Here is a 27982-nt window from a genome sequence, read left to right on the forward strand (position 1 = left end):
GTTTTCTCAATTGGTTCTCTGTCTCAATGTCATTTTCCTCAGTATCATGGAACAGGTAGTATTACTTACTTGCTAATTGAACTATATGGGCCGGTTTCCCGGACACAGATGAAGCCTAGTCCTAGACTAAAAAGCATGTTCAATGGAGATGTCCGGGAAACCGACCCTAAGTTTGGCATCTTTTATTCTCCCATACTGCTCAGTCAAGCAACATTAAACCTGTCCAGCAGGTGTGGCTATTAACCAAACAATAAAAATAGCAGATCTCTTGACTTGCCACTCAGTATATCAGTAATGTTCAGAATTGTACTTTAATATCATTGGAGATTGATGGTCTTTTTAATCCACTATCCAGAGGCTGTAACATAACAAAATGTGGAAAAAGTCAAGGGGTCTGAATACTTTCCGAAGGCACTGTAGATGGAGAGCTTCTGGGTTATCAACAGTCTTCCACTAGGCCTATGATCTGGTTCAATTCCCCTTTTTTAACATTATTGTAAAATATATATTTAGACATAGCATATTCTTATTTGCCTGGTCCCAGATCTGTTAGTGTTCTTGCTAAACTGATGGCATGATAGCACATACAGACTGACACTCAGGCTTCAGACTTTTACTGTCTACCTGATCACCTCTTGGCTGTTGCAATCCTCTGTAAATGTGTCTTTTTTTCTCTTTATGTAAAACTGCAGTACTGGCAAACCGGTAAAATCAGAAACTGTGATCATTGTTTATCCATTTATGATCAGATGAGAATATTTAAATCACATCAATCAATTACTGAATCAATGTGATCTTTCAAAATAAAACTCATCATCATGACATTGGAATCGCTCTATTATTGAATTGATTGACACAATTAATCAGCTATTTCCAGTAATGTATGCACCAGTATATCCATTTAGACAAAAAGACAGCACATAATACACCCACACATTATATTGGAGTAGGAAGGAACACAAAGATTTAAGTCTATGACCATCTAAACCAGTGGTATTCAACGTCGGGGTGGCGACTCCTAGTGGGGTTACGGGGGAACAAAAAATTAAGAGTACAGATTATTGTATGGGACAATATACAAACATTTTTTGAGAAAGATCATTTGAAAATTTTATTTTATTGAGTAAATGTATTTATTGATTAAAATGTAATGAATTCATGTATTTTTGTTGATTTAAAAATAGAAATGTACAGTATTTAAGGTTGTGTCATTAGATTTGGGATGGGGTGGGGTCGCAATAAATTAATTGGGAAAAAATGGGGTCCCCAGAAATTCTGGCGGAATAAATAATTGGTATTCAATGAATAAGTTTGAATACCACTGATCTAAACTGACTGTCTAAAACTGACTGTTGAATACCACTGATCTAAACTGGCTGTCAATGAAATGAATACACAGTACTGTACATACAATATATATACAAAAGTATGTGGACTCCCATTCAAATTAATGGATTTGGCTATTTCAGCCACACCAGTTGCTGACAGGTGTATAAAATTGAGCACACAGCCATGCAATCTCCTTAGACAAACATTGGCAGTAGAATGGTCTTACTGAAGAGCTCAGTTACTTTCAACGTGGCACTGTCATAGGATGCCACTTTTCCAACAAGTCAGTTTGTAAAATTTCTGCCCTGCTAGAGCTGCCCGGTCAACTGTAAGTGCTGTTATTGTGAAGTGGAAACGTCTAGGAGCAACAACGGCTCAGCCACAAAGTGGTAGGCCACACAAGCTCACAGAACAGGACCGCCGAGAGCTGAAGCGCGCATAGTGCAAACTTAAAAATTTGGTGGAGGAGGAATAATGGTCTGGGGCTGTTTTTCATGGTTTGGGCTAGGCCCCTTAGTTCCAGTGAAGGGAAATATTAACGCTACACCATACAATGACATTCTAGACGATTCTGTGCTTCCAACTTTGTGGCAACAGTTTGGGAAGGCCCTTTCTGTTTAAGCATGACAATGCCCCTGTGCACAAAGCGAGGTCCATACAGAAATGGTTTGTCGAGATCGGTGTGGAAGAACTTGACTGGCCTGCACAGAGCCCTGACCTCAATGACATCCAACACCTTTGGGATGAATTGGAATGCCGACTGCGAGCCAGGCCTAATCGCCCAACATCAGTGCCCAACCTCACTAATGCTCTTGTGGCTGAATGGAAGCAAGTCCCCACAGCAATGTTCCAACATCTAGTTGAAAGCCTTCCCAGAAGAGTTGAGGCTGTTATAGCAGCAAAGGGGGGACCAACTTCATATTAATGCCCATGATTTTGGAATGAGATGTTCGACGAGCAGGTGTTCACATACTTTTGGTCATGTAGTGTACATAAATAAAGCAAGTGGAAGTCCAGCGCTACAGGGGACAAAGGTAGTGTAGAGGTCACAACACTGTGTCTATGGAGGATGTTGTGGAGGAGCGTTCCATGGTGTCGTAGAATCGCAGGCAGGTCTTGTACTGCAGGAGTTTCTCTGCCAGAAGGCTGCTTCCTACTCCTCTACACTGCACCACACTCAGGTCTAGGTACCTGGGACACAGGGGAGGAGAGACTGCTAGGCTGGATCTGTCTCAATACTGTCACCTGGCCTAATACTGTCACCTGTCTCAATACTGTCACCTGTCTCAATACTGTCTCCTGTCTCAATACTTTCACCTGTCTCAATACTGTAATTTGTCTCAATACTGTCACCTGTCTCAATACAGTCACCTGTCTCAATACTGTCACCTGTCTCAATACTGTCACCTGTCTCAATACTGTCATCTGTCTCAATACTGTCACCTGTCTCAATACTGTCACCTGTCTCAATACTGTCACCTGTCTCAATACTGTCACCTGCCTCAATACTGTCACCTGCCTCAATACCGTCATCTGTCTCAACACTGTCACCTGTATAAACACTGTCACCTGTCTCAACACTGTCACCTGTCTCAACACTGTCACCTGTCTCAATAAGTGTACCTGTCTCAATACTGTAATCTGTCTCAATACTGTCACCTGTCTCAATACTGTCAGCTCTCTCAATACTGTCAGCTGTCTAAATACGTGTACATGTCTCAACACATATACCTGTCTCAATACTGTAATCTGTCTCAATACTGTCACTTGTCTCAATTCCGTCACTTGTCTCAATTCCGTCACTTGTCTCAATACGTCACCTGTCTCAACACTTTCACCTGTCTCAATACTGTCACGTGTCTCAATACTGTCACCTGTCTCAATACTGTCACCTGTCTCAATGCTGTCATCTGTCTCAATGCTGTCACGAGTCTCAATACTGTCACCTGTCTCAATACTGTCACCTGTCCAAATAATGTCACCTGTCTCAATACCGTCACTTGTCTCAATACTGTCACCTGTCTCAATACTGTCACCTTTAATAACTGTCACCTGTCTCAATACTGTCACCTGTCTCAATACTGTCACCTTTAATAACTGTCACCTGTCTCAATACTGTCACCTGTCTCAATACTGTCACCTGTCTCAAAAATGTCACCTTTAATAACTGTCAACTGTCTCAATACTGTCACCTGTCTCAATACTGTCACCTGTCTCAATACTGTCACCTGTCTCTATAGTGTCACCTGTCTCTATAGTGTCACCTGTCTCAATAGTGTCACCTGTCTCAATACTGTCACCTGTCTAAATACTGTCACCTGTCTCAATACTGTCACCTGTCTCAATACTGTCACCTGTCTCTATAGTGTCACCTGTCTCTATAGTGTCACCTGTCTCAATAGTCTCACCTGTCTCAATACTGTAATTTGTCACAATACTGTCACCTGTCTCAATACAGTCACCTGTCTCAATACTGTCACCTGTCTCAATACTGTCATCTGTCTCAATACTGTCACCTGTCTCAATGCTGTCATCTGTCTCAATACTGTCACGAGTCTCAATTCCATCACTTGTCTCAATACCGTCACCTGTCTCAACACTTTCACCTGTCTCAATACTTTCACCTGTCTCAATACTGTCACGTGTCTCAATACTGTCACCTGTCTCAATACTTTCATCTGTCTCAATACTGTCACCTGTCTCAATACTGTCACCTGTCTCAATGCTGTCATCTGTCTCAATGCTGTCACGAGTCTCAATACTGTCACCTTTTCTCTATACTGTCACCTGTCTCAATACTGTCACATGTCTCTATACTGTCACCTGTCTCAATACTGTCACATTTCTAAATACTGTCATCTCTCAGTACTGTCACTTGTCTCAATACTGTCACCAGTTTCAATACTGTCACCTGCCTCAATACCGTCACCTGCCTCAATACCGTCATCTGTCTCAACACTGTCACCTGTATAAACACTGTCACCTGTCTCAACACTGTCACCTGTCTCAATGCTGTCATCTGTCTCAATGCTGTCACCTGTCTCAATACTGTCACCTGTCTCAAAACTGTAACTTGTCTCAATTCCGTCACTTGTCTCAATACCGTCACCTGTCTCAACACTTTCACCTGTCTCAATACTTTCACCTGTCTCAATACTGTCACCTCTCAATACTGTCAAATTTCTAAATACTGTCACCTGTCTCAATACTGTCACCTGTCTCAATACTGTCACCTGTCTCAATACTGTCATCTCTCAATACTGTCACCTGTCTCAATACTGTCATCTCTCAATACTGTCACCTGTCTCAATACTGTCATTTGTCTCAATACTGTCACCTGTCCCAATACTGTCACCTTTCTCAATACTGTCATCTTTCACAATACTGTCACCTTTCTCAATCCTGTCACCTGTCTCAATACTGTCACCTGTCTCAATACTGTCACCTGTCTCAATACTGTCACCTGTCTCAATTCTGTCACCTGTCTCAATACTGTCACCTGTCTCAATATTGTCACCTGTCTCAAGACTGTCACCTGTCTCAATACTGTCACCTATCTCAATACTGTCACCTGTCTCATTACTGTCACCTGTCTAATACTGTCACCTGTCTAATACTGTCATTTGTCTCATACTGTCACCTGTCTCAATACTGTCACCTGTCTCAATACTGTCACCTGTCTCAAAACTGTCACCTGTCTCAATATTTTCACCTGTCTCTATACTGTCACCTGTCTCAATACTGTCACATTTCTAAAAACGGTCATCTCCCAGTACTGTCACTTGTCTCAATACTGTCACCAGTTTCAATACTGTCACCTGCCTCAATACCGTCACCTGCCTCAATACTGTCACCTGTCTCAATACTGTCACCCGTCTCAATACTGTCACTTGTCTCAATACACTTAATATTGTCATCTGTCTCAATACTGTCACCAGTTTCAATACTGTCACCTGCCTCAATACCGTCACCTATCTCAATACTGTCACCTGTCTCATTACTGTCAACTGTCTAATACTGTCAACTGTTTCAAAACTCTCAACTGCCTCAATACCGTCACCTGCCTCAATACTGTCACCTGTCTCAATACTCTTAATAATGTCATCTGTCTCAATACTGTCATCTCTCAATACTGTCACTTGTCTCAATACTGTCACCAGTTTCAATACTGTCACCTGCCTCAAAACTGTCACCTGTCTCAATACCGTCACCTGTCTCAATACTTTTACCTCTCAATACTGTCACTTGTCTCAATACTGTCATCTCTCAATACTGTCACTTGTCTCAATACTGTCATCTTTCAATACTGTCACCTGTCTCAATACTGTAATTTGTCACAATACTGTCACCTGTCTCAATACAGTCACCTGTCTCAATACTGTCACCTGTCTCAATACTGTCATCTGTCTCAATACTGTCACCTGTCTCAATGCTGTCATCTGTCTCAATGCTGTCACGAGTCTCAATTCCATCACTTGTCTCAATACCGTCACCTGTCTCAACACTTTCACCTGTCTCAATACTTTCACCTGTCTCAATACTGTCACGTGTCTCAATACTGTCACCTGTCTCAATACTTTCATCTGTCTCAATACTGTCACCTGTCTCAATACTGTCACCTGGCTCAATGCTGTCATCTGTCTCAATGCTGTCACGTGTCTCAATACTGTCACCTTTTCTCTATACTGTCACCTGTCTCAATACTGTCACATGTCTCTATACTGTCACCTGTCTCAATACTGTCACATTTCTAAATACTGTCATCTCTCAGTACTGTCACTTGTCTCAATACTGTCACCAGTTTCAATACTGTCACCTGCCTCAATACCGTCACCTGCCTCAATACCGTCATCTGTCTCAACACTGTCACCTGTATAAACACTGTCACCTGTCTCAACACTGTCACCTGTCTCAATGCTGTCATCTGTCTCAATGCTGTCACTTGTCTCAATACTGTCACCTGCCTCAAAACCGTCACCTGTCTCAATACCGTCACTTGTCTCAATACTGTCATCTCTCAATACTGTCACTTGTCTCAATACTGTCAGCTGTCTCAATACTGTCACCTGTCTCAATACTGTAATTTGTCTCAATACTGTCACCTGTCTCAATACAGTCACCTGTCTCAATACTGTAACCTGTCTCAATACTGTCACATTTCCAAATACTGTCATCTCTCAATACTGTCACTTGTCTCAATACTGTCACCTGTCTCAATACTGTCACCTGTCTCAATACTGTCACCTGTCTCAATACTGTCACCTATCTCAATACTGTCACCTGTCTCATTACTGTCACCTGTTTAATACTGTCACCTGTTTCAAAACTGTCAACTGCCTCAATACCGTCACCTGCCTCAATACTGTCACCTGTCTCAATACTCTTAATAATGTCACCTGTCTCAATACTGTCACCTGTCTCAATACTGTCACCTGTCTCAATACTGTCACCTCTACATACTGTCACCTGTCTCAAAACTGTCACCTGTCTCAATACTGTCATCTGTCTCAATACTGTCACCTGTCTCAATACTCTCTATACTGTCACCAGTCTCAATACTGTCACCTGTCTCAACACTGTCACCAGTCTCATTACTGTCACCAGTCTCATTACTATCACCAGTCTCATTACTGTCACCTGTCTAATACTGTCACCTGTCTCAATACTGTCACCTGTCTCAATACTGTCACCTGTCTCAATACTGTCACCTGTCTCAATTCTGTCACCTGTCTCAATACTGTCACCTGTCTCAATATTGTCACCTGTCTCAAGACTGTCACCTGTCTCAATACTGTCACCTGTCTCATTACTGTCACCTGTCTAATACTGTCACCTGTCTAATACTGTCATTTGTCTCATACTGTTAACTGTCTCAATACTGTCACCTGTCTCAATACTGTCACCTGTCTCAATACTGTCACCTCTACATACTGTCACCTGTCTCAAAACTGTCACCTGTCTCAATACTGTCATCTGTCTCAATACTGTCACCTGTCTCAATACTTTCTATACTGTCACCTGTCTAATACTGTCATTTGTCTCAATACTGGCACCTGTCTCAATACTGTCACCTGTCTCAATACTGTCACCTGTCTCAATTCTGTCACTTGTCTCAATACTGTCACCTGTCTCAATATTGTCACCTGTCTCAATACTGTCACCTATCTCAATACTGTCACCTGTCTCATTACTGTCATTTGTCTCATACTGTCACCTGTCTCAATACTGTCACTTGTCTCAATACTGTCACCTGTCTCAATACTGTCACCTGTCTCAATTATGTCACCTCTCAAAACTGTCACCTGTCTCAATACTGTCACCTATCTCATTACTGTCACCAGTGTCATTACTGTCACCTGTCTAATACTGTTATTTGTCTCAATACTGTCACCTATATCATTACTGTCACATGTCTCACTACTGTCATATTTCTCAATACTGTCACCTCTCAATACTGTAACTTGTCTCAATACTGTCATCTCTCAATACTGTCACCTGTCTCAATACATTCGCCTGTCTCAATACTGTCGCTTGTCTCAATACTGTCACCTGTCTCAATACTGTCACCTGCCTCAATACTGTCACCTGTCTCAATACTGTCATCTTTCTCAGCTGCACAGACTATATTGATACTTTGTTCAGGTCACATCAAGGGGTCAAGGAAATTCTCCAATTTGTTTAACTGAAAATGTTGAAGTCCAAGACTGAAATAACTCTAATGGCTTCCTCTCCTCCTCATGTCCTCTGTCTCATCTACAGTGACTATATTGATACATGAGAGGTTCTCATACTGTACCTGGAAGATATCCACCAGAACACCAGAGTGTTTATGGTCATCAACATGGCTAAGAAGAAGAAGAAACGTTCCAGATTCCCTTCATGCAGTGTGTTTGGGTAGAAGTTACCTGTAGTTGGACAGGAGAACAGTGCTATCAGTGGCCATAGGACTGAATCACCATAATGCAGACAGAACCCCATCAACCATTCCAACATGAATGTATGTTCCTCTTCAGTTTCTATGGTTATGATGATGCATCTGTTAGTGAAGCCTTTACCTCCAGAGAGTAGGTAGACCAGCTGGATGATGAGGGCTCCCAGGAAACAGCCCCCTCCGTAGGACAGGGTGAGGAAGTGCAGGGAGATGCCTCTGATATGACTGGGTGTCAGGTGGAAGGAGATCACAGAGCCTGGAACAGAGAAGAGAGGAAGACTGGGAAGAGAAAGAAGCATTCATTTGGTTCAAACGTCTCTTGTATGTCTCTAATACACCAGTAGGGGGCATCCTAACCCTAGCTTCCAGAGTTCAGAATACTATCCTCCATGTTGGCAGTTGGTTCCAACACTCCACATTCTAACTTCATCCCAACTACATATGGTGTCCATTGACATTGTAAATCTCCAACCCAGTTTGTCTCTGTGTACGAACAGTGTAGCAGCAATAGGTGTGTCAGAAATACGTGCTGGCTCTCTGTCACTCACAGGCAGGGGTGACGAGGGCCTCAGCCAGCCCCAGTAGGATGTACTGGGGAGCCAGCTGGAAGCAGGCCATGGAGGACACCTGGAGCACCTTCCCTGACAGGGCCTGCTCCGTCAGAGGATAGCCCTTCCTGTGGACCTCAGACAGGCCCGCTACCAGGACAGACAGGGCCGCACACGCATGGCCCAGCGCTGAGAGAGGAGAGGAGGGGAGAGAAACAGAAAGAGAGAGAGGGAGAGAGAGAGACATTAACATTGACTGACTCATTAATGAGGATGGTATTTGTGCATGTGTGTGCATGCTTGCGTGTGTGTGTGCCTGTATGTATCTCTGTGTGTGCCGTGTGTGTGTGTGCTTACTAATGACTCTGGCGGGGGAGAAGGGTGTTTTCTCCATGGACAGGTAGCAGGAGGTGACACACTCCATGAGAGGGGCCAGCAGCAGCAGAGGTAGGATGCTGATGACGTTCATGGCACCGATGGGCAGGAGGAAGCTGTTCAGGTGCAGGTTAGAGTTCATGGTCTGAATGTAGTAACCTGCTGGAATCTGTGGGAGAGGTCAGGGTAACAACAGATTCTAGGACAACTTTTTGGAGCATAAATAAACATTATAGATTTGCCAGTTTTACCCCCAACATCTGAAAAATGATGTATTTGCACTTGCCAATGACCTGAAAATGCTCTAAAAATCTCCTTTTGAAGCATGTCAATGTAGAGCCCTGATATTCTCCATTACATTGACCTGCCTGAGTGATGCAGGCCCGGTACAGTATCTGCAAGCCATACAGGGGAAAGAGCCTGGCCAGGACCTTGACGTTCTCCACGTGCGTCTCACTGTAGCACCCCCCGTTGTTCTCCTTGGCGCGGTCCAGCCAGCTGGCCACGCCCCCACTCAGGTGGCGGTAGTGCAGGCAGCACATCTTCAGAGAGTTCAGGAACACCCCCAGAGTGGTCAACAGGGAACTGCCTGCACAACAACCACATCAATACTAGAATAGACCACAACAACCACATCAATACTAGAACAGACCACAACAACCACATCAATACTATAACAGACCACAACAACCACATCAATACTAGAACAGACCACAACAACCACATCAATACTAGAATTGACCACAGCAACCACATCAATACTAGAATTGACCACAGAAACATAGGTACATACACTGTAACACAAAGGTGAGATAGTCTGTGTGTGAGGTTGAGGTTGTGTTACCTTTCTTGGGCCTGCAGGTGAGATTGAGGTTGTGTTACCTTTCTTGGGCCTGAAGATGAGGTTGTTGCGGACCATGTGTATGGTTATGAGCATCAGCAGCACAGACATGAAGGGGATGAGGAATCCCAGGTTGTTGGCCACTGACTGCTGGATGTAGGCGATACCCAGAAACACTACCGTCGAGTTCAGGTTCACCAGCCAGTAGAACCTGAGAGGACAATATAACAACCAGGGATGAGGGGAAACTTTTTGGAATTAAATGCAGGCCCTGTGCTCTCCACATTAATCTTGGTACCCATAACCAAATCAGCTAGTCACTGAGAGACTATTTATCAACACACCATCCAACACAACATCCATACGGCGCCTCCAACCACATTTTCGGATCAAGCATAACTTGGCTTTAAAGCCACTCTACAACTAGGGCCACATCCTAGTTAAGCAGTACACCTTGCTGCAGTCAGCTCTCTATGCCTGTTTGGTGAGCCACCATGCGGCTGGTTGTCACCAACCCAGCCACTATCTCAAACACTATGGACCTCTTGATGAACTCTTTTGATGTAGTTTTGATTGGTATGGTGGCCAAAGACATTTCAGTTATAGTTTTGACTTAAAGGGATACTTCAGGATTTTGGCAATGAAGCCCTATATTTACTTCCCCAGAGCCAGATGAACTCGTGGATACCAGTTTGAAGGAAGTTGCTAACTAGCATTAGCACAATTGCTAACTAGCGTTAGCGCCAAAACTGGAAGTCCCGAAGTATCCCTTTAAAGTGATTATGCGCTGAAGAGAGCTAGTTATTTTATTTTGCCTTTTGAAAGTGATTTGTGAAACATTTAGTTTTAATAAAACTTATTTTCAACTGGTCCTTTGCCTCCAGTGGTCATGCCCTGAAAACACCCTGCATACAGAGTATTCTACTACCAGGGATGGGCAAACATTTTAAAAATAAAATTACAAAATACAGATACAAAATACCATAAAAATCAATGTATCAAAAATAATACTTGTATTTTGTAATGTATTTAATTAAAAATACAAAAATACATTTGCAAGTATCCAGCCCGAACAGCAACAACATTTTCAGTAACGGTTCCAAAACCTTTTTTCTTTCTGTGAGCAAGTTACTCTGGATAAGCTAAATGACTAAAATGCAAGTGCAAATGTGAAAATGAACATACCAAATTAACTGCAAAGCACACTGGGTATTATTATTCGGGGCGGAGCTCATTAGAATAATCCTCAGCGTGCTCTGTAGTTATAAAATGTACATTTACATTTTAGTCATTTAACAAATGCTCTCATCCAGAGCGACTTTCAATTGATGCATTAGTACTCATCTTAAGATAGCTGGGTGAGACAACAACATATCACAATTGTATCAAGTACATTTTCCTTCAACAAAGTATTTATCAACATTTTTACATATACATGTATATTTACTTCATTTAGCAGACGCTCTTATCACACCACCAGACTATTCTGGGGGGGGGTACACAAAATGTGAACCGCTATAAAACAAAATGGCATAGAAAAGTATTTACTATTTTGAAAATACAAATTACAGTAGTGTAGTTCAGCCCAGCATAATTCAAATGACCTATACTCAGAAGTAATTCAAATACGTATTTCAAATATATGTAACAGAACTACTAACTATCTCTGCCTACTACGCAACACTCTGTTACACTTCCTTATCAAAGAAACCATACCCCCTCTACATACAGAGTTCACAGTCAAGTAGGAAGCCACTCCCTGTCCTCTGGTGTAGAGTTCCATGAAACAGAAAGTAATCTTTGTTATTCTGTTGCTCAACCATTGGGTGAAAGCACTAAAATGGCTGACAATCTAGAACTGTTCTGTTGCTCCATCTGTCTGGATCTGATGAAGGATCCGGTGACTACTGCCTGTGGACACAGCTACTGTATGGGCTGTATTAAAGAAAGCTGGGATCAGGATAATCTGAAAGGTGTCTACAGCTGTCCACAGTGCAGACAGACCTTCTCTCCAAGGCCTACTTTGAAGAGAAACACCGTGCTGGCTGAAGTGGTGGAGAATTTGAAAACAGCAGATTTCCAAGGTACCCCTCCTGCACACTGTTATGCTGAACCTGAAGATGTGGAGTGTGACGTCTGCGAAAGGAAAAAACTCAAAGCTGTCAAGTCCTGTCTGGTGTGTCTGGCCTCTTACTGTGAGACTCATCTCCAGCCTCACTACCATGTGCCCCCACTAAAGAAGCATAAGCTTGTCAACGCATTGACAGATCTACAGGAGAAGATTTGCCCAAACCATGACAAACTGCTGGAGGTTTACTGTCGTACCGATCAGCAGTGTATCTGTTATCAGTGTACAATGGATGAACATAAAGGCCATGATACAGTGTCAGCTGCAGCAGAGAGGACTGAGAAACAGGTAAGATGCTGAATAGTACTCTCCCATGATATACAGTATACTTGTTTACATAAAGAATTGCATTGTTATCGGACGGATCAAACCACACAACATTAATGTCAACCGATCCAACAAAAACTAGAATCTATTAGCATGCCTTCAATGTAATATCCACCATTAGAGAGTAGCAAGTTCAACATAAGCCAGCACACTAAAACATAAAGGGCGGGTTTCCCAGACACCAATGCAACCTAGTCCTGGACTAAAATGCAAGATTAAAGTGGCATTATGTAACTTTTTCGTCGACCTCACCAAATTAACATAGAAATGTGAGTTATAGATCTGTCATTCTACTTGAAAGCAAGTCTAAGAAGCGGTAGATATGTTCAATGTGCGCTATTTCTATGCTTCCTGCGCTTAAATTTTGTTTTGGGGTCTTTTACTTTCGGTTTTGTACACCAGCTTAAAACAACTGAAACAACAATATTTTTGGTTATGGAAAATATATTTCACAGCGGTTTAGATTGTACAATGATTCTCTACACTATACTTGCTTATTTTGTCACATAAACTGAAATTAGGCGAACTATTAGAATTTTATGAACCAGGAAATGGCGGAGCGATTTCTGCATAGTGCAACTTTAATAGATAATCTCAATTGAAAATGCTTTTTAGTCCAGGATTAGGCTTGATCTGTGTCTGAGAAACTACCCCATAATGTATGCAACTTTTATCAGTAAGATAAGTATGTTGAACTCTCAAAGACCTTTCCTTTTGGTATGGCAGAGTTTTTATTAGTAAAGTATGTTATGTGTTTGGTATGGTAGAGTTTCTCCTAGTAAAGTATGTTATGTGTTTGGTATGGCAGAGTTTCTCCTAGTAAAGTATGTGATGTGTTTGGTATGGCAGAGTTTTTATTAGTAAAGTATGTGATGTGTTTGGTATGGCAGAGTTTCTCCTAGTAAAGTATGTTATGTGTTTGGTATGGTAGAGTTTCTACTATTAAAGTATGTTATGTGTTTGGTATGGTAGAGTTTCTACTATTAAAGTATGTTATGTGTTTGGTATGGTAGAGTTTCTACTATTAAAGTATGTTATGTGTTTGGTATGGTAGAGTTTCTACTATTAAAGTATGTTATGTGTTTGGTATGGCAGAGTTTCTACTAGTAAAGTATGTTATGTGATGTGTTTGGTATGGCAGAGTTTCTCCTAGTAAAGTATGTTATGTGTTTGGTATGGTAGAGTTTCTACTATTAAAGTATGTTATGTGTTTGGTATGGCAGAGTTTCTACTATTAAAGTATGTTATGTGTTTGGTATGGCAGAGTTTCTCCTAGTAAAGTATGTTATGTGTTTGGTATGGTAGAGTTTCTACTATTAAAGTATGTTATGTGTTTGGTATGGTAGAGTTTCTACTATTAAAGTATGTTATGTGTTTGGTATGGTAGAGTTTCTACTATTAAAGTATGTTATGTGTTTGGTATGGCAGAGTTTCTACTAGTAAAGTATGTGATGTGATGTGTTTGGTATGGCAGAGTTTCTACTAGTAAAGTATGCTATGTGTTTGGTATGGTAGAGTTTCTACTATTAAAGTATGTTATGTGTTTGGTATGGCAGAGTTTCTACTAGTAAAGTATGTGATGTGATGTGTTTGGTATGGCAGAGTTTCTACTAGTAAAGTATGCTATGTGATGTGTTTGGTATGGCAGAGTTTCTACTAGTAAAGTATGCTATGTGATGTGTTTGGTATGGCAGAGTTTCTACTAGTAAAGTATGCTATGTGATGTGTTTGGTATGGCAGAGTTTCTACTAGTAAAGTATGCTATGTGATGTATTTGTGAGCAGCAACAGTTGGGAGAAACACAGGGGGAAGGGAAGCAGAGAGCCCAGATGAGAGAGAAGGAGCTGCAGGAGCTGAGACATGCTGTAGATGCCATGAAGGTGAGTTTAAATCAAGGTTCAAATGATGGGGGTGTCAATGGTGCTGGGGCTCTGGGTTTGGGGAGCCAAGAGGAACAGGGGGTTTACAGTCCTGGTGAGAGCTGTGTTTTTGTGTCCTAACAGGAGTCTTCATGGGTAGCAGTGGATGACTTTGAGAGAATGTGTACCACGCACATCCTTTCATATATCCGCTCCAATGAGCGAAGGCGTTCTGAGGTGAAGGAGCTGGTCAGAGCCCTGGAGAAGGCTGGAGTGAGTCAGGCTGAAGGACTCCTGGAGCAACTAGAGCAGGAGGTCACTGAGTTGAAGAGGAGAGATTCTGAGCTGGAGCAGCTCTCACACATAGAGGATCACATCCATTTCCTCCAGGTGACGTTACTCTCTGCCTTAGACAATGTTGTCAGTGAAGTGTGTTTGAGCTCCAGAAGTCTTTGACTCAATTCATTGTCAATTTATTTTCAGAGTTTCGATTCTCTCTGTGACCCTCCTGGACCAAAGGCCTTTCCTAGCAGTTTTGAAGCAGTGAAGAAATTTGTCTCTGAACAGAAAGAGAGAATGAAAAATATATGCAAGGAGGAAACCGACAAGATGTGGAATTGTCTCGAAAGAAATATGTGTATGGCGAGTAGAATCTTATCTACACTGAACAAAAATATAAACGCAACATGTAAAGTGTTGGTCCCATGTTTCATTAACTGATATAAAAGATCCCAGAAATGTTCCATACACACAAAAAGGTTTTTCTCTCAAATGTTGTTTAAAAATGTGTTTTCATCGCTGTTAGTGAGCATTTCTCCTTTGCCAAGATAATCCATCCACCTGACAGGTGTGGCATATCAAGAAGCTGATTAAACAGCCTGATCATTACACAGGTGCACCTTGTGCTGGGGACAATAAAAGGCCAACCTAAAATGCGCAGTTTTGTCACACAACACAATGCCACAGATGTCTCAAGTTTTGAGGGAGCATGCAATTGGCATGCTGATGTCAGGAATGTCCACCAGAGCTGTTGCCAGAGAATTGAATGTTAATTTCTCTACAATAAGCCACCTCCAACGTTGTTTTGGAGAATTTGCCAGTACATCCAACTAGCCTCACAACCGCAAACTACGTGTATGGCGTTGTGTGGGCAAGCGGTTTGCTGATGTCATCATTGTAAACAGAGTGCCCCATGGTGGCGGTGGGGATTATGGTATGCGCAGGCATAAGATACGGTCAACAAACACAATTGCATTTTATCGACGGCAATTTGAATGTACAAAAATACCGTGATGAGATCCTGAAGCCCATTGTGAGGCATTATATCTGGATTCCCAGTCATGTGAAATCCATAGATTAGGGCCTAATAAATGTATTTCAATTGACTGATTTCCTCAAATAACCGTAACTCAGTAAAATATTTTAAATTGTTGCATGTTGTGTTTATATTTTTGTTCAGTATAATTTATACATATAGTATGTCAGGTGACAATCATAAAATCATTATTAAGGTGGTTGAATTGCAGTGAGAAGTAATACATAATGGTTTAACTTTCTCTTGGTACATTTCTGGTTACAGTAATAAGAGTTTCATAATTCTATGGTAAAAGTTCTGTGACAGTAACGCTCCATCTGTCTTCATAGTGACAAAACCATCTTCACCATCTATGCAAGTGGACAGTACAATAAGTACATTTTTGAATGGTGAGTAATAATTATTTTGTAATAATTGCACAAACACACATGGACTCTCAGCATCCCTCTTTATGTCCTGTCCTATCTCCCTGCCTCTGGCTCGCTTCTTCTTCTTTGGTATAATGGCGTTCACAACAATTATCTGTGCATTCCGTCACCTACTGTGGATAATAAAGATGAAATAATGCGTTGTAAAATAATAATAATACAAAAAATAAATATATATATATTTTTTTTAAATTATAATAAAAATGAAATAAATAAAATCTCTCTCTATATATATATACAGTGGGGAGAACAAGTATTTGATACACTGCCGATTTTGCAGGTTTTCCTAATTACAAAGCATGTGGAGGTCTGTAATTTTTATCATAGGTACACTTCAACTATGAGAGACGGAATCTAAAACAAAAATCCAGAAAATCACATTGTATGATTTTAAAGTAATTATTTTCCATTTTATTGCATGACATAAGTATTTGATCACCTACCAACCAGTAAGAATTCCGGCTCTCACAGACCTGTTAGTTTTTCTTTAAGAAGCCCTCCTGTTCTCCACTCATTACCTGTATTAACTGCACCTGTTTGAACTCGTTACCTGTATAAAAGACACCTGTCCACACACTCAACCAAACAGACTCCAACCTCTCCACAATGGCCAAGACCAGAGAGCTGTGTAAGGACATCAGGGATAAAATTGTAGACCTGCACAAGGCTGGGATGGGCTACAGGACAATAGGCAAGCAGCTTGGTGAGAAGGCAACAACTGTTGGCCCAATTATTAGAAAATGGAAGAAGTTCAAGATGACGGTCAATCACCCTCGGTCTGGGGCTCCATGCAAGATCTCACCTCTTGGGGCATCAATGATCATGAGGGAGGTGAGGGATCAGCCCAGAACTACATGGCAGGACCTGGTCAATGACCTGAAGAGAGCTGGGACCACAGTCTCAAAGAAAACCATTAGTAACACACTACGCCGTCATGGATTAAAATCCTGCAGCGCACGGAAGGTCCCCCTGCTCAAGCCAGCGCATGTCCAGGCCGGTCTGAAGTTTGCAAATGACCATTTCGATGATCCAGAGGAGGAATGGGAGAAGGTCATGTGGTCTGATGAGACAAAAATAGAGCTTGTTGGTCTAAACTCCACTCACCGTGTTTGGAGGAGGAAGAAGAAGGATGAGTACAACCCCAAGAACACCATCCCAACCGTGAAGCATGGAGGTGGAAACATCATTCTTTGGGGATGCTTTTCTGCAAAGGGGACAGGACGACTGCACCGTATTGAGGGGAGGATGGATGGGGCCATGTATCATGAGATCTTGGCCAACAACCTCCTTCCCTCAGTAAGAGCATTGAAGATGGGTCATGGCTGGGTCTTCCAGCATGACAACGACCCGAAACACACAGCCAGGGCAACTAAGGAGTGGCTCCGTAAGAAGCATCTCAAGGTCCTGGAGTGGCCTAGCCAGTCTCCAGACCTGAACCCAATAGAAAATCTTTGGAGGGAGCTGAAAGTCCGTATTGCCCAGCAACAGCCCCGAAACCTGAAGGATCTGGAGAAGGTCTGTATGGAGGAGTGGGCCAAAATCCCTGCTGTAGTGTGTGCAAACCTGGTCAAGACCTACAGGAAACGTATGATCTCTGTAATTGCAAACAAAGGTTTCTGTACCAAATATTATATATATACACAGTGCATTCAGAAAGTATTCAGACCCCTTGACTTTTTCCACATTTTGTTACGTTACAGCCTTATTCTAAAATTGATTAAATTATTTCCCTCATCAATCTACACACAATACCCCATAATGACAAATCAAAAACAGTTTTTTATCAATTTTTGCAAAAAAACGGAAATATGACATTTTCATAAGTATTCAGACCATTTACTCAGTACTTTGTTGAAGCACCTTTGGCAGCAATTACAGCCGTAAGTCTTCTTGGGTATGACGCTACAAGCTTGGCACACCTGTATTTGGGGAGTTTCTCCCATTCTTCTCTGCAGATCCTCTCAAGATCTGTCGGGTTGGATGTGGAGCGTCGTGGCATAAATATTGTCAGGTCTCTCCAGAGATGTTTGATCGGGTTTAAGTCCGGGCTCCGGCTGGACCACTCAAGGACATTCAGAGGCTTGTCCCGAAGCCACTCCTACTTTGTCTTGGCTGTGTGCTTGGGGTCATTGTCCTGTTGGAAGGTGAACCTTCGCCCCAGTCTGATGTCCTGAGCACTCTGGAGCAGGTTTTCATCAAGGATCTCTCTGTACTCTGCTCCATTCATCTTACTCTGCTCCAAATCATGGGGCGGCAGGTAGCTTAGTGGTTAAGAGCGTTGTGCCAGTAACCGAAAGGTCGCTGGTTCTAATCCCCAAGCCGACTAGGTGAAAAATCTGTCGATGTGCCCTTGAGCAAGGCACTTAACCCTAATTGCTCCTGTAAGTCGCTCTGGATAAGAGCGTCTGCTAAATGACTAAAATGTAAATGTAAATCTTTCCTTCGATCCTGACTAGTCTCCCAGTCCCTGCCACTGAAAAACATCCTCACAGCATGATGCTGCCACCACCATGCTTCACCGTAGGGATGGTGCCAGGTTTCCTCCAGACGTGACGCTTGGCATTCAGGCCAAAGAGTTCAATCTTGGTTTCATCAGACCAGAGAATCTTGTTTCTCATGGTCTGAGAGTCCTTTAGGTGCCTTTTGGCAAACTCCAAGCGGGCTGTCATGTGCCTTTTACTGAGGAGTGGCTTCCGTCTGGCCACTCTACCATAAAGACCTGATTGGTGGAGTGCTGCAGAGATGGTTGTCTTTCTGGAAGGTTCTCCCATCTCCACAGAGGAACTCTGTAGCTCTGTCAGAATGACCATTGGGTTCTTGGTCACCTCCCTGACCAAGGCCCTTCTCCCCCAATTGCTCAGTTTGGCCGGGCGGAAAGCTCTAGGAAGAGTCTTGGTGGTTCCAAACTTCTTCCATTTAAGAATGATGGAGGCCACTGTGTTCTTGGGGACCTTCAATGCTGCAGACATTTTTTGGTACCCTTCCGCAGATTTGTGCCTAGACACAATCCTGTCTCGGAGCTCTACAGACAATTCTTTGGCCTCATGGCTTGGATTTTGCTCTGACATGCACTGTCAACTGTGGGACCTTATAAGTTAGGTGTGTGCCTTTCCAAATCATGTCCAGTCAATTGAATTTACCACAGTTGGACTCCAATCAAGTTGTAGAAACATCTCAAGGATGATCAATGGAAACAGGATGCACCTGTGCTCAATTTCGCGTCTCATAGCAAAGGGTCTGAATACTTAAGGTATTTATTTTTTATTTTTAATACATTTGCAAACATTTCTAAAAACCTGTTTTCACTTTGTCATTATGGGGTATTGTGTGTAGATTGATGAGAAAAAAAAAATATTTAATCAATTTTAGAATAAAATATGGAAAAAGGGAACGAGTCTGAATGTACTGTGTATATACACAACCTATCACTAACAACATTTAAATTAAACTAAATCAGCCTGCTTTCTAACAACATTCTAATCAGGTCCCTACACAGGCTCAGAAGGACATTTCCTGGCGACAGTAGTCCTTGCAGTGCTTCTGCCGTGAAGTCTTGGAGGCCCCAAAAAACGTCTTGCCTGCAGATATAATGATGTCCAGCTTCTTGGACACTTGTGCAGTACAATTAATAACTGTGGCTATAAATGGTACAAAATCCACCTTCTTCCAAATAAGTGTATCCAGATCACTTGATTGACGTATAACATTTGCAACTGGTTGCGGTGCATCCACCGCCATATCTTCTTCAGCACTGTGGCCTCTTTTTAATTAAATGTTTCATAATTTAGCCGACGTTCTTATCCAGAGCGACTTACAGGAGCAATTAGGGTTAAGTGCCTTGCTCAAGGGCACATTGACATATGTTTCACCTAGTTGGCTCGGGGATTCGAACCAGCGACCTTTCACTTACTGGCCCAATGCCCAGCTGTCCACTTCATGTGTCGATAATTCCGCGAGCCACAATGCACACTCCTTTTGCTCTTTAGATACAAACCATATCAACACCATACCACTCCTTGTTACTTTGACGGCATCCACTTTTCCCAGCGTCTTCTTCACCATCCTCGTGACTTCAAAAGTGTCTCGATGTACTCGGGGTACTCGACGTGCTTTCAGCTTTAAACAACACTTCTGCTTCCTCCAGCTCAACCTCTCTCTCCGAAGCCTCTGTTCTTCTTCTTCTCCAAGCACCTCCTTGTTTCTCGATGCCACAATATTATATATATAATAATATATTAATAATGATGCTGAGCACGGCTTACTTTTTTCACTCCCGCCTCTCTCTCTCTCAACCTCGCCCTTTCTCTCTCTTTCTCTCTTTGCCTCCTCCCATCTCTCTCTCACACACACACACACATACACACACACACACACACACACACAGCACTGACCTAGTATCTTGTACGACCTCTTTTGCAGACTATCGAAGCATGGAAGTGGATCCCAACACAGCATGTGCAACCCTCTCTCTGTCCAACAGAAACAAGGATATAGCATGGAGTGACAAGGCCCAGGCCTATTCAGACCATCCAGAAAGGTTTACTTACTATCACCAGGCTCTGTGCAAAGTGGGTCTGGCTGAAACCTGCTACTGGGAGGTAGAGTGGAGCGGGGGCATCGTTGATGTGGCGGTCTCATACAGAGGGATCAGCAGGAAAGGCTGGGGCAATGACTGTTGCTTTGGACACAATGATCAATCCTGGAGTTTGGTCTGCTCTCCCTCCAGTTGTTCATTCTGGCACAATAATAACAACAAAACCAAAATCCCTGTCCCCCGCTCCTCCAGAGTAGGAGTGTACCTGGACCACAAGGCAGGTACTCTGTCCTTCTACAGCGTCTCTGACACAATGACCCTCCTCCACAGAGTTCAGACTATATTCACTGAGCCCCTCTACCCTGGGTTTGGAGTTGATTTAGGATCATCTCTAAAGATATGCCACCTGCCAGCATGACCATGATCTAACAACACTCAAACCCCTCCTAACATGTTATGGTTCTGGTACACTAACCCTAGGCTTGCTCTATTGGGGTTTTATTTATTTTATTTTAGTTAAACATGCTCTGCCTTTGTAAAAAGCACTGTTAAAAAGGAGTGGCAATTTTTTTGATTAAGGGCTCGTAAGTAAGCATTTCATGGCACATATGACAGATAAAATGTTATTTTATTTAGATGTTTTATTCCAGATATTGACCACTCAATTTCTGTCTATATTAGTAGATGGGCAAGTACTTATGGCTTCATATGTGTTTTTGATCAATGTCAGATGAATAAAATCAAAGTAAGATCAGTATGACTTTGACTCCCTGTTTTTGCAGACTTTTTCAAGTCTGTCCAATACAACAGGTTAAATGTGTATCCTCCCTCTCTGAATGGTCAAGTTACTAGTTTAGTTACTGTTTCAAGGCATCACCTCTACCATGTATAGCACATACACACCCCTCTATAACGCAGCAACCCACCAGTTGAAGAAGGAGAGTAGCTGGTGCTGGTCGTAGCCCTGTAGTTTGTATGCCCCCATGGGACAGAGGATGGCACGGATGCCGCCGATGCCCAGGGCAGCTGCCAGCAGGCCAGTGTAGAACAGGATGTGCTGCTCCCGGTGCTCCAGCTGGTGGATCATGTTGTGTGTGTCGATGTAGAAGTCCTCGAACGGGAACGCCACCACTGGGAGCATGGCTGTGCCTGAGGTAGGACGTGGGAGTGGAATCAGATTTTCATTAGAGGGATTTTATTTGGATTGGGAAAATGTACAGGGGTTGGTAGAAGTAGGCACACATTTGAAAGTGCAGCCATGTACATGACAGTGATAGCAGAGCTGGTGAATACTGAAACAGAAGGAAGTTTAATTTAGAATGTAAGATAAGATAAAGGTAAGTTAACGTTTTTTTGCATCATCTTAGATGCACGTTTTTTTTTACTAAGATGCTAGCTCCAGTAGCTAAGTGTCTCGAATGATTTTCAAATATCTCTATACGCACTGTCAGACTCAGATCAGTCAGTTTAGGAATAACATAACCAGTTACCAAATTCCAAACTGTCGTAAAATCCAAACTTGCAAAATCAAGGTAGCTAATTGCTAACTAGCTAGATGAGCTAGGCTAGTTGATCTGAGCCACGAGTCTATGACAAACAATAGGCTACTAAATGTACTGATAATTAATGTACTGCAATCAATGCGCCATTGTATGTGGCATATTAGCTTTCAAGACTTAGACCTCAATACATAGCTAGCTATCTAGATGATTTGTCTACTTGGCGCCACTCACAATACCCTTATGTTATGTGTTAAGTCTCATTGAATCTAACGTTAATTGAGATGCAAGTTAGGCTAGTCAGGTAGACTGAGGCTAGTTAGATAGGCTGTGGGAGTCATTCAGGAGACAGAGAGAACCCATTAGGTGTTGGGGTATAATAAACAGTTATTTTTACAAGCAGGCATGGTCCTTAGAGATGTCGCTAGAGAGGGTGGACTCCCATGGTCAGTTGGCAGAGGCCTACACTGGGGGTCAACTGTAGTTACACCACTATATCTAATATTACAGAACTTATTTCCTCAGAATCACCTCATTTTCAGTTGCCTAACACTTTGTGACAACTGCTGTTGTAAAAAGGGCTTTATAAAATTAATTCTAAATACACTGCTCAAAAAAATAAAGGGAACACTTAAACAACACAATGTAACTCCAAGTCAATCACACTTCTGTGAAATCAAACTGTCCACTTAGGAAGCAACACTGATTGACAATACATTTCACATGCTGTTGTGCAAATGGAATAGACAACAGGTGGAAATTATAGGCAATTAGCAAGACACTCCCAATAAAGGACTGGTTTGCAGGTGGTGACCACAGACCACTTCTCAGTTCCTATGCTTCCTGGCTGATGTTTTGGTCACTTTTGAATGCTGGCGGTGCTTTCACTCTAGTGGTAGCATGAGACGGAGTCTACAACCCACACAAGTGGCTCAGGTAGTGCAGCTCATCCAGTATGGCACATCAATGCGAACTGTGGCAAGAAGGTTTGCTGTGTCTGTCAGCGTAGTGTCCAGAGCATGGAGGCGCTACCAGGAGACAGGCCAGTACATCAGGAGACGTGGAGGAGGCCGTAGGAGGGCAACAACCCAGCAGCAGGACTGCTACCTCCACCTTTGTGCAAGGAGGAGCAGGAGGAGCACTGCCAGAGCCCTGCAAAATGACCTCTAGCAGGCCACAAATGTGCATGTGTCTGCTCAAACGGTCAGAAACAGACTCCATGAGGGTGGTATGAGGGCCCGACGTCCACAGGTGGGGGTTGTGCTTACAGCCCAACACCGTGCAGGACGTTTGGCATTTGCCAGAGAACACCAAGATTGGCAAATTCGCCACTGGCGCCCTGTGCTCTTCACAGATGAAAGCAGGTTCACACTGAGCACGTGACAGACGTGACAGAGTCTGGAGACGCCGTGGAGAACGTTCTGCTGCCTGCAACATCCTCCAGCATGACCAGTTTGGCGGTGGGTCAGTCATGGTGTGGGGTGGCATTTCTTTGGGGGGCCGCACAGCCCTCCATGTGCTCGCCAGAGGTAGCCTGACTGCCATTAGGTACCGAGATGAGATCCTCAGACCCCTTGTGAGACCATATGCTGGTGTGGTTGGCCCTGGGTTCCTCCTAATGCAAGACAATGCTAGAGCTCATGTGGCTGGAGTTTGTCAGCAGTTCCTACAAGAGGGAGGCATTGATGCTATGGACTGGCCCGCCCGTTCCCCAGACCTGAATCCAATTGAGCACATCTGGGACATCATGTCTTGCTCCATCCACCAACGCCACGTTGCACCACAGACTGTCCAGGAGTTGGCGGATACTTTAGTCCAGATCTGAGAGGAGATCCCTCAGGAGACATCCGCCACCTCATCAGGAGCATGCCCAGGCGTTGTAGGGAGGTCATACAGGCACGTGGAGGCCACACACACTACTGAGCCTCATTTTGACTTGTTTTAAGGACATTACATCAAAGTTGGATCAGCCTGTAGTGTGGTTTTCCACTTTAATTTTCAGGGTGACTCCAAATCCAGACCTCCATGGGTTGATACATTTGATTTCCATTGATAATTTTTGTGTGATTTTGTTGTCAGCACATTCAACTATGTAAAGAAAAAAGTATTTTATAAGATTATTTCATTCATTCCGATCTAGGATGTGTTATTTTAGTGTTCCCTTTATTTTTTTGAGCAGTGTAGTTTACACATTAGGGCTGAATTACTTCTGAGCTCTCTACTTCTCAGATCCCAGTATGAAAATGTATGCACTCACTAACTGTAAGTCGCTCTGGATAAGAGCGTCTGCTAAAATGACTAAAATGTAAAAAAAATGTAAAGTCCCTACTTCTGAGCTCCCTACTTCTGAGCTCCCTACTTCTGAGCTCCCTACTTCTGAGCTCCCTACTTCTGAGCTCCCTACTTCTGAGCTCCCTACTATTACTGTGTGTTGGGCTGCAGCTCTGAGATGAGACAGCAACTTCAAACAATGAGTCATCATAAGTAATGGGGTTGGTTTGAGCTCACATCCAGAGTCCAACTGCTAACATTGAGCACACGCAGTCCTCTGATGCATTTCTCACCCAAAGCACTCAGACCCATGTATTTATATACATGTCTCTAGACCGAAACTGGCCTTACAGCTGAACTGCTGAAATGGCCATGGTAAGAAATGATTATATTTCGAATGAAGGAGTAGAAAACCTTTGTTGGAACCCATAAAACTAGCAATGTAATGCAGTGCAGTCCACACTCCACACATCTTCTCCTTCAATGCAAATGTATTGTAAACTCAGAACCTTAATCCCCATCCCCCCACCCTGTAGTTTCTCTAAGAGACTATAATCCACAGAAATTATTCTGCATTAAGAGATAGATAATGATTAGGCATTGAGAAAATAAAGCTTTGAAAACAGTAAAAATGATGTTACATGAATTAAATCAGTTTGACCAATAAGTATTCCCTATACCAATATAAAAGGATAAGTGTTCAACATCAATGTTCCAAACTTCCCCCTCCCCTTGAAAACAAACAGGAGCACCTTACCAAAGAGGTGGAGAAGAGCGCACAAGTAGAGCACCTTGGTTCTCCCAAGGCAGGTCTCAGCAAACCATCCCACCAGCACAGGAGTGAGTGTGCTGGCCCCAACAAAGCACAGGTTGACGGTAGCAGCCTGGTAGTGATCATAGCCCAGCTTGACCGTACAGAACAGGATCATGTTACACACGATCCCAAAGAAGGTGAACCTCTCAAACAGCTCCACCAGCAGGATGCAGATGATGACTTGGAGCTTCTTGCGGGTCTTCTGGGGACAGTTCTGGGGCAGCCCCCTGCTCGGGCACGGGGTCATGGAGGGCCGACACAGCTGGTGGTGCCCCACTTCCATGGAGGGCCGATGCAGCTGATGGTAGTGCCACCCCTCTTCCGGCAGCCCTTGGAGGTCCACTGCCACCATACTGCCTGTCTGCCTGGTTATCTGGCTTCCTGGCTGACTGAATGCGTCTTAGAGAATATTACAACAGAGAGAGAACACTCCTCAAAAGAGGAGTTACTTTAGAATCCAGGGCTGGAATTATACACCTTTCTGTGAGTGCTCTGGAACCGGGTGCTCTGTACTTGATCCTGTGGTGGCTCAGATGTGTCTGCTGACTAGGATGGTAAGGTTCCAGCAGTAGTTTGATTGGGGGCCACCACGTGCAAATTATGCAGTGCCATGTGTTCCCTGTGACCCATACGCAGGTGTGAGTGATAAGAGATATTTAGGAAGTGTCCCTGACATATTTTCTAAATGAGCTTCAGGGTATTCTCAGGGTATACTAATATTGTTGTTTTGAGGGATCCTCTGTTACAAAACAGAGATGTGATAAAGGGATAATGGGGCTTCGATGGCTTCTGTAATGTTTATAGTATATTGCTACAAATAATGATGGAGTTATGAATAACTGATAGTTAATAAATCATTTGTTTTCTATATTTATTTTAAAAAATCCGAAATTATTTCCTAAAATATCAAAGACTATAATTCTGGGTGCTGTGTTTTGTTATCAAACCCTTTGGACAACAGTGCATTCTCTGGCTGTGCCCCCACCTCCACCCAAAAAGGCTACCAAAACAAATGTTACATGTTTATATCAAATCAAATTACAGACAATTGAAATAGAGGCCAACACCATTACAGACACCTGAAATATGTCACACTCAACTGTTTGAGCAGTCTTCCAAAGTGAAAGTTAATTTAGGTTCACCCTGAAGAGGTGCTGCCACAATTAGACAGCTGGTGTGAAGTGTGAGACCTTGAAGAGTCAGCATGTCTCCAAGCTGTTTGCACCTCTCCTCTGACAAGCAAGGCTGGCTCTGATATAAACTGATATAAACTAGTCATCCTGGAATTATGCTGCATTCATGTAGGCTGCCTGCTGACACCATCATCATAGGAACACCATATGGAAATGCCCATATAATTACATTATAACTTAATATAGGATCTCCCTAAGGGTTGGCCTGGCCCATAGAAAAATAATCGCATTGTACATTTTCCAATATTTACCGCCTTTTAAGAAGATAAAACGGTCTATTTCCATGTCCATCAACTTTTTCATGGTTGTCACTACAGCCACAATCTATCTTCTTAAATTCTGATATGAAACCTAACCTTAACCCTACATTGAACATCACTGCTAACCTTATGCCCATCCCTAACCTTAAATTAAGACCGAAAAGCACATTTTTACTATAGCCAATTTTGACTTTCTGGTTGTGGTAACAACCCTCGCCTCATGATGTCGCTATGGTTACCACACAGCGTCTACAAGGAGCGTCACGTTCTGCTTTGGTGATTTGCTAGACATTGCGTGTAGCTCAGTTGGTAGAGCATGGCGCTTGCAACGCCAAGGTTGTGGGTTTGTTTCCCACGGGGGGCCAGGGGGGCCAGTATGAAAATGTATGCACTCACTAACTGTAAGTCGCTCTGGATAAGAGCGTCTGCTAAATGACTCAAATGTATCATGGGAAAATAAATTGTTTGTAATCCCAACCAAGTAAACAGAAGGAAAGAGAAACACCCAAATGTTTCTTGGATAGTCTAGCTAGATAAAATAAAATGAATTCATAAAGCCCTTTTCATCCACCGCAGGTGCCTCGATCTGGCTCTGATGCCATGGTGCCAGGACCGGCTGATAACCTAGTACACACTGAAACGGAGACAGGTTAGTGGAGGAGTGGCGGAGGGAGTTTTGGGCCATCTCTGCCCAGGGGATGAAAACCGGCCACTCCCCCGGCCGGTCCTGGCAATAGGACCGCAGAAACCTACCCACATCCTGGTTAACTCTCTCCACCTGCCCATTACTCTCGGGGTGAAAACCTGAGGTCAGGCTGACCGAGACCCCCAGACGTTCCATGAACGCCCTCCAGACCCTCGATGTGAACTGGGGACCCTGATCAGACACTATATCCTCAGGCACCCCGTAGTGCCGGAAGACGTGGGTAAACAGGGCCTCCGCAGTCTGTAGGGCCGTAGGTAGACCGGGCAAAGGAAGGAGACGGCAGGACTTAGAAAACCGATCCACAACTACCAGGATCGTGGTGTTACCGATAGGTGTGACCACGGCCATTGTGGAACGGGTAGGGGTTGTAATTTCCCTCTGGGCAGGTGTCTAGGTGCCTTGCACTGGGCGCACACCGAGCAGGAGGAAACATAAACCCTCACGTCCTTAGCTAAAGTGGGCCACCAGTACTTCCCACTAAGACAGTGCACTGTCCGACCGATGCCAGGATGACCAGAGGAGGGTGACGTGTGAGCCCAACAGATCAATCGATCGCGTACATCAGACGGAACGTACAGATGCCCAACTGGACACTGGGTGGGAGTGGACTCCGTACGTAACGCC

General features: G+C 43.3%; 2 protein-coding genes across 2 annotated transcripts in view; one reads left to right on the forward strand and one right to left on the reverse strand.

Annotated features, from left to right (window-relative positions):
* Positions 1–2375: 2375 nt before the first annotated feature.
* The window catches only part of slc15a5 (solute carrier family 15 member 5), a gene marked incomplete at both ends in the record, with an annotated part of 28471 nt that continues 2864 nt past the window's right edge, over positions 2376–27982 (reverse strand). Inside the window, 9 exons of the mRNA XM_084185712.1 lie at positions 2376–2520; positions 8126–8234; positions 8385–8516; positions 8809–8997; positions 9166–9342; positions 9542–9772; positions 10066–10235; positions 21542–21764; positions 25143–25598. Of these exons, the coding sequence (XP_084041838.1) occupies positions 2376–2520; positions 8126–8234; positions 8385–8516; positions 8809–8997; positions 9166–9342; positions 9542–9772; positions 10066–10235; positions 21542–21764; positions 25143–25598 (1832 nt within the window). The remainder of the gene's footprint in view (positions 2521–8125; positions 8235–8384; positions 8517–8808; positions 8998–9165; positions 9343–9541; positions 9773–10065; positions 10236–21541; positions 21765–25142; positions 25599–27982) is intronic.
* On the forward strand, positions 11767–21374 carry LOC311148896 (E3 ubiquitin/ISG15 ligase TRIM25-like). The gene is made up of 6 exons (XM_084185909.1): positions 11767–12440; positions 14264–14359; positions 14483–14728; positions 14822–14975; positions 15983–16042; positions 20501–21374. Exons 1-6 carry the CDS (start codon positions 11865–11867, stop codon positions 21031–21033), a joined length of 1665 nt encoding a protein of 554 aa, XP_084042035.1. The 5' UTR covers positions 11767–11864; the 3' UTR covers positions 21034–21374.

The sequence above is a fragment of the Coregonus lavaretus genome, assembly GCF_964263955.1.
Source record: "Coregonus lavaretus genome assembly, chromosome: 21".
NCBI lineage: Eukaryota > Metazoa > Chordata > Actinopteri > Salmoniformes > Salmonidae > Coregonus > Coregonus lavaretus.

Bases quoted from the DNA above. Each gene is read 5' to 3' on its own strand.
- LOC311148896 (XM_084185909.1), top strand. From the start codon at position 11,865: ATGGCTGACAATCTAGAACTGTTCTGTTGCTCCATCTGTCTGGATCTG. The intron at 12,441-14,263 runs GTAAGATGCTGA...ATTTGTGAGCAG, and splicing joins CAGAGAGGACTGAGAAACAG to CAACAGTTGGGAGAAACACA. The intron at 14,360-14,482 runs GTGAGTTTAAAT...GTGTCCTAACAG, and splicing joins ATGCTGTAGATGCCATGAAG to GAGTCTTCATGGGTAGCAGT.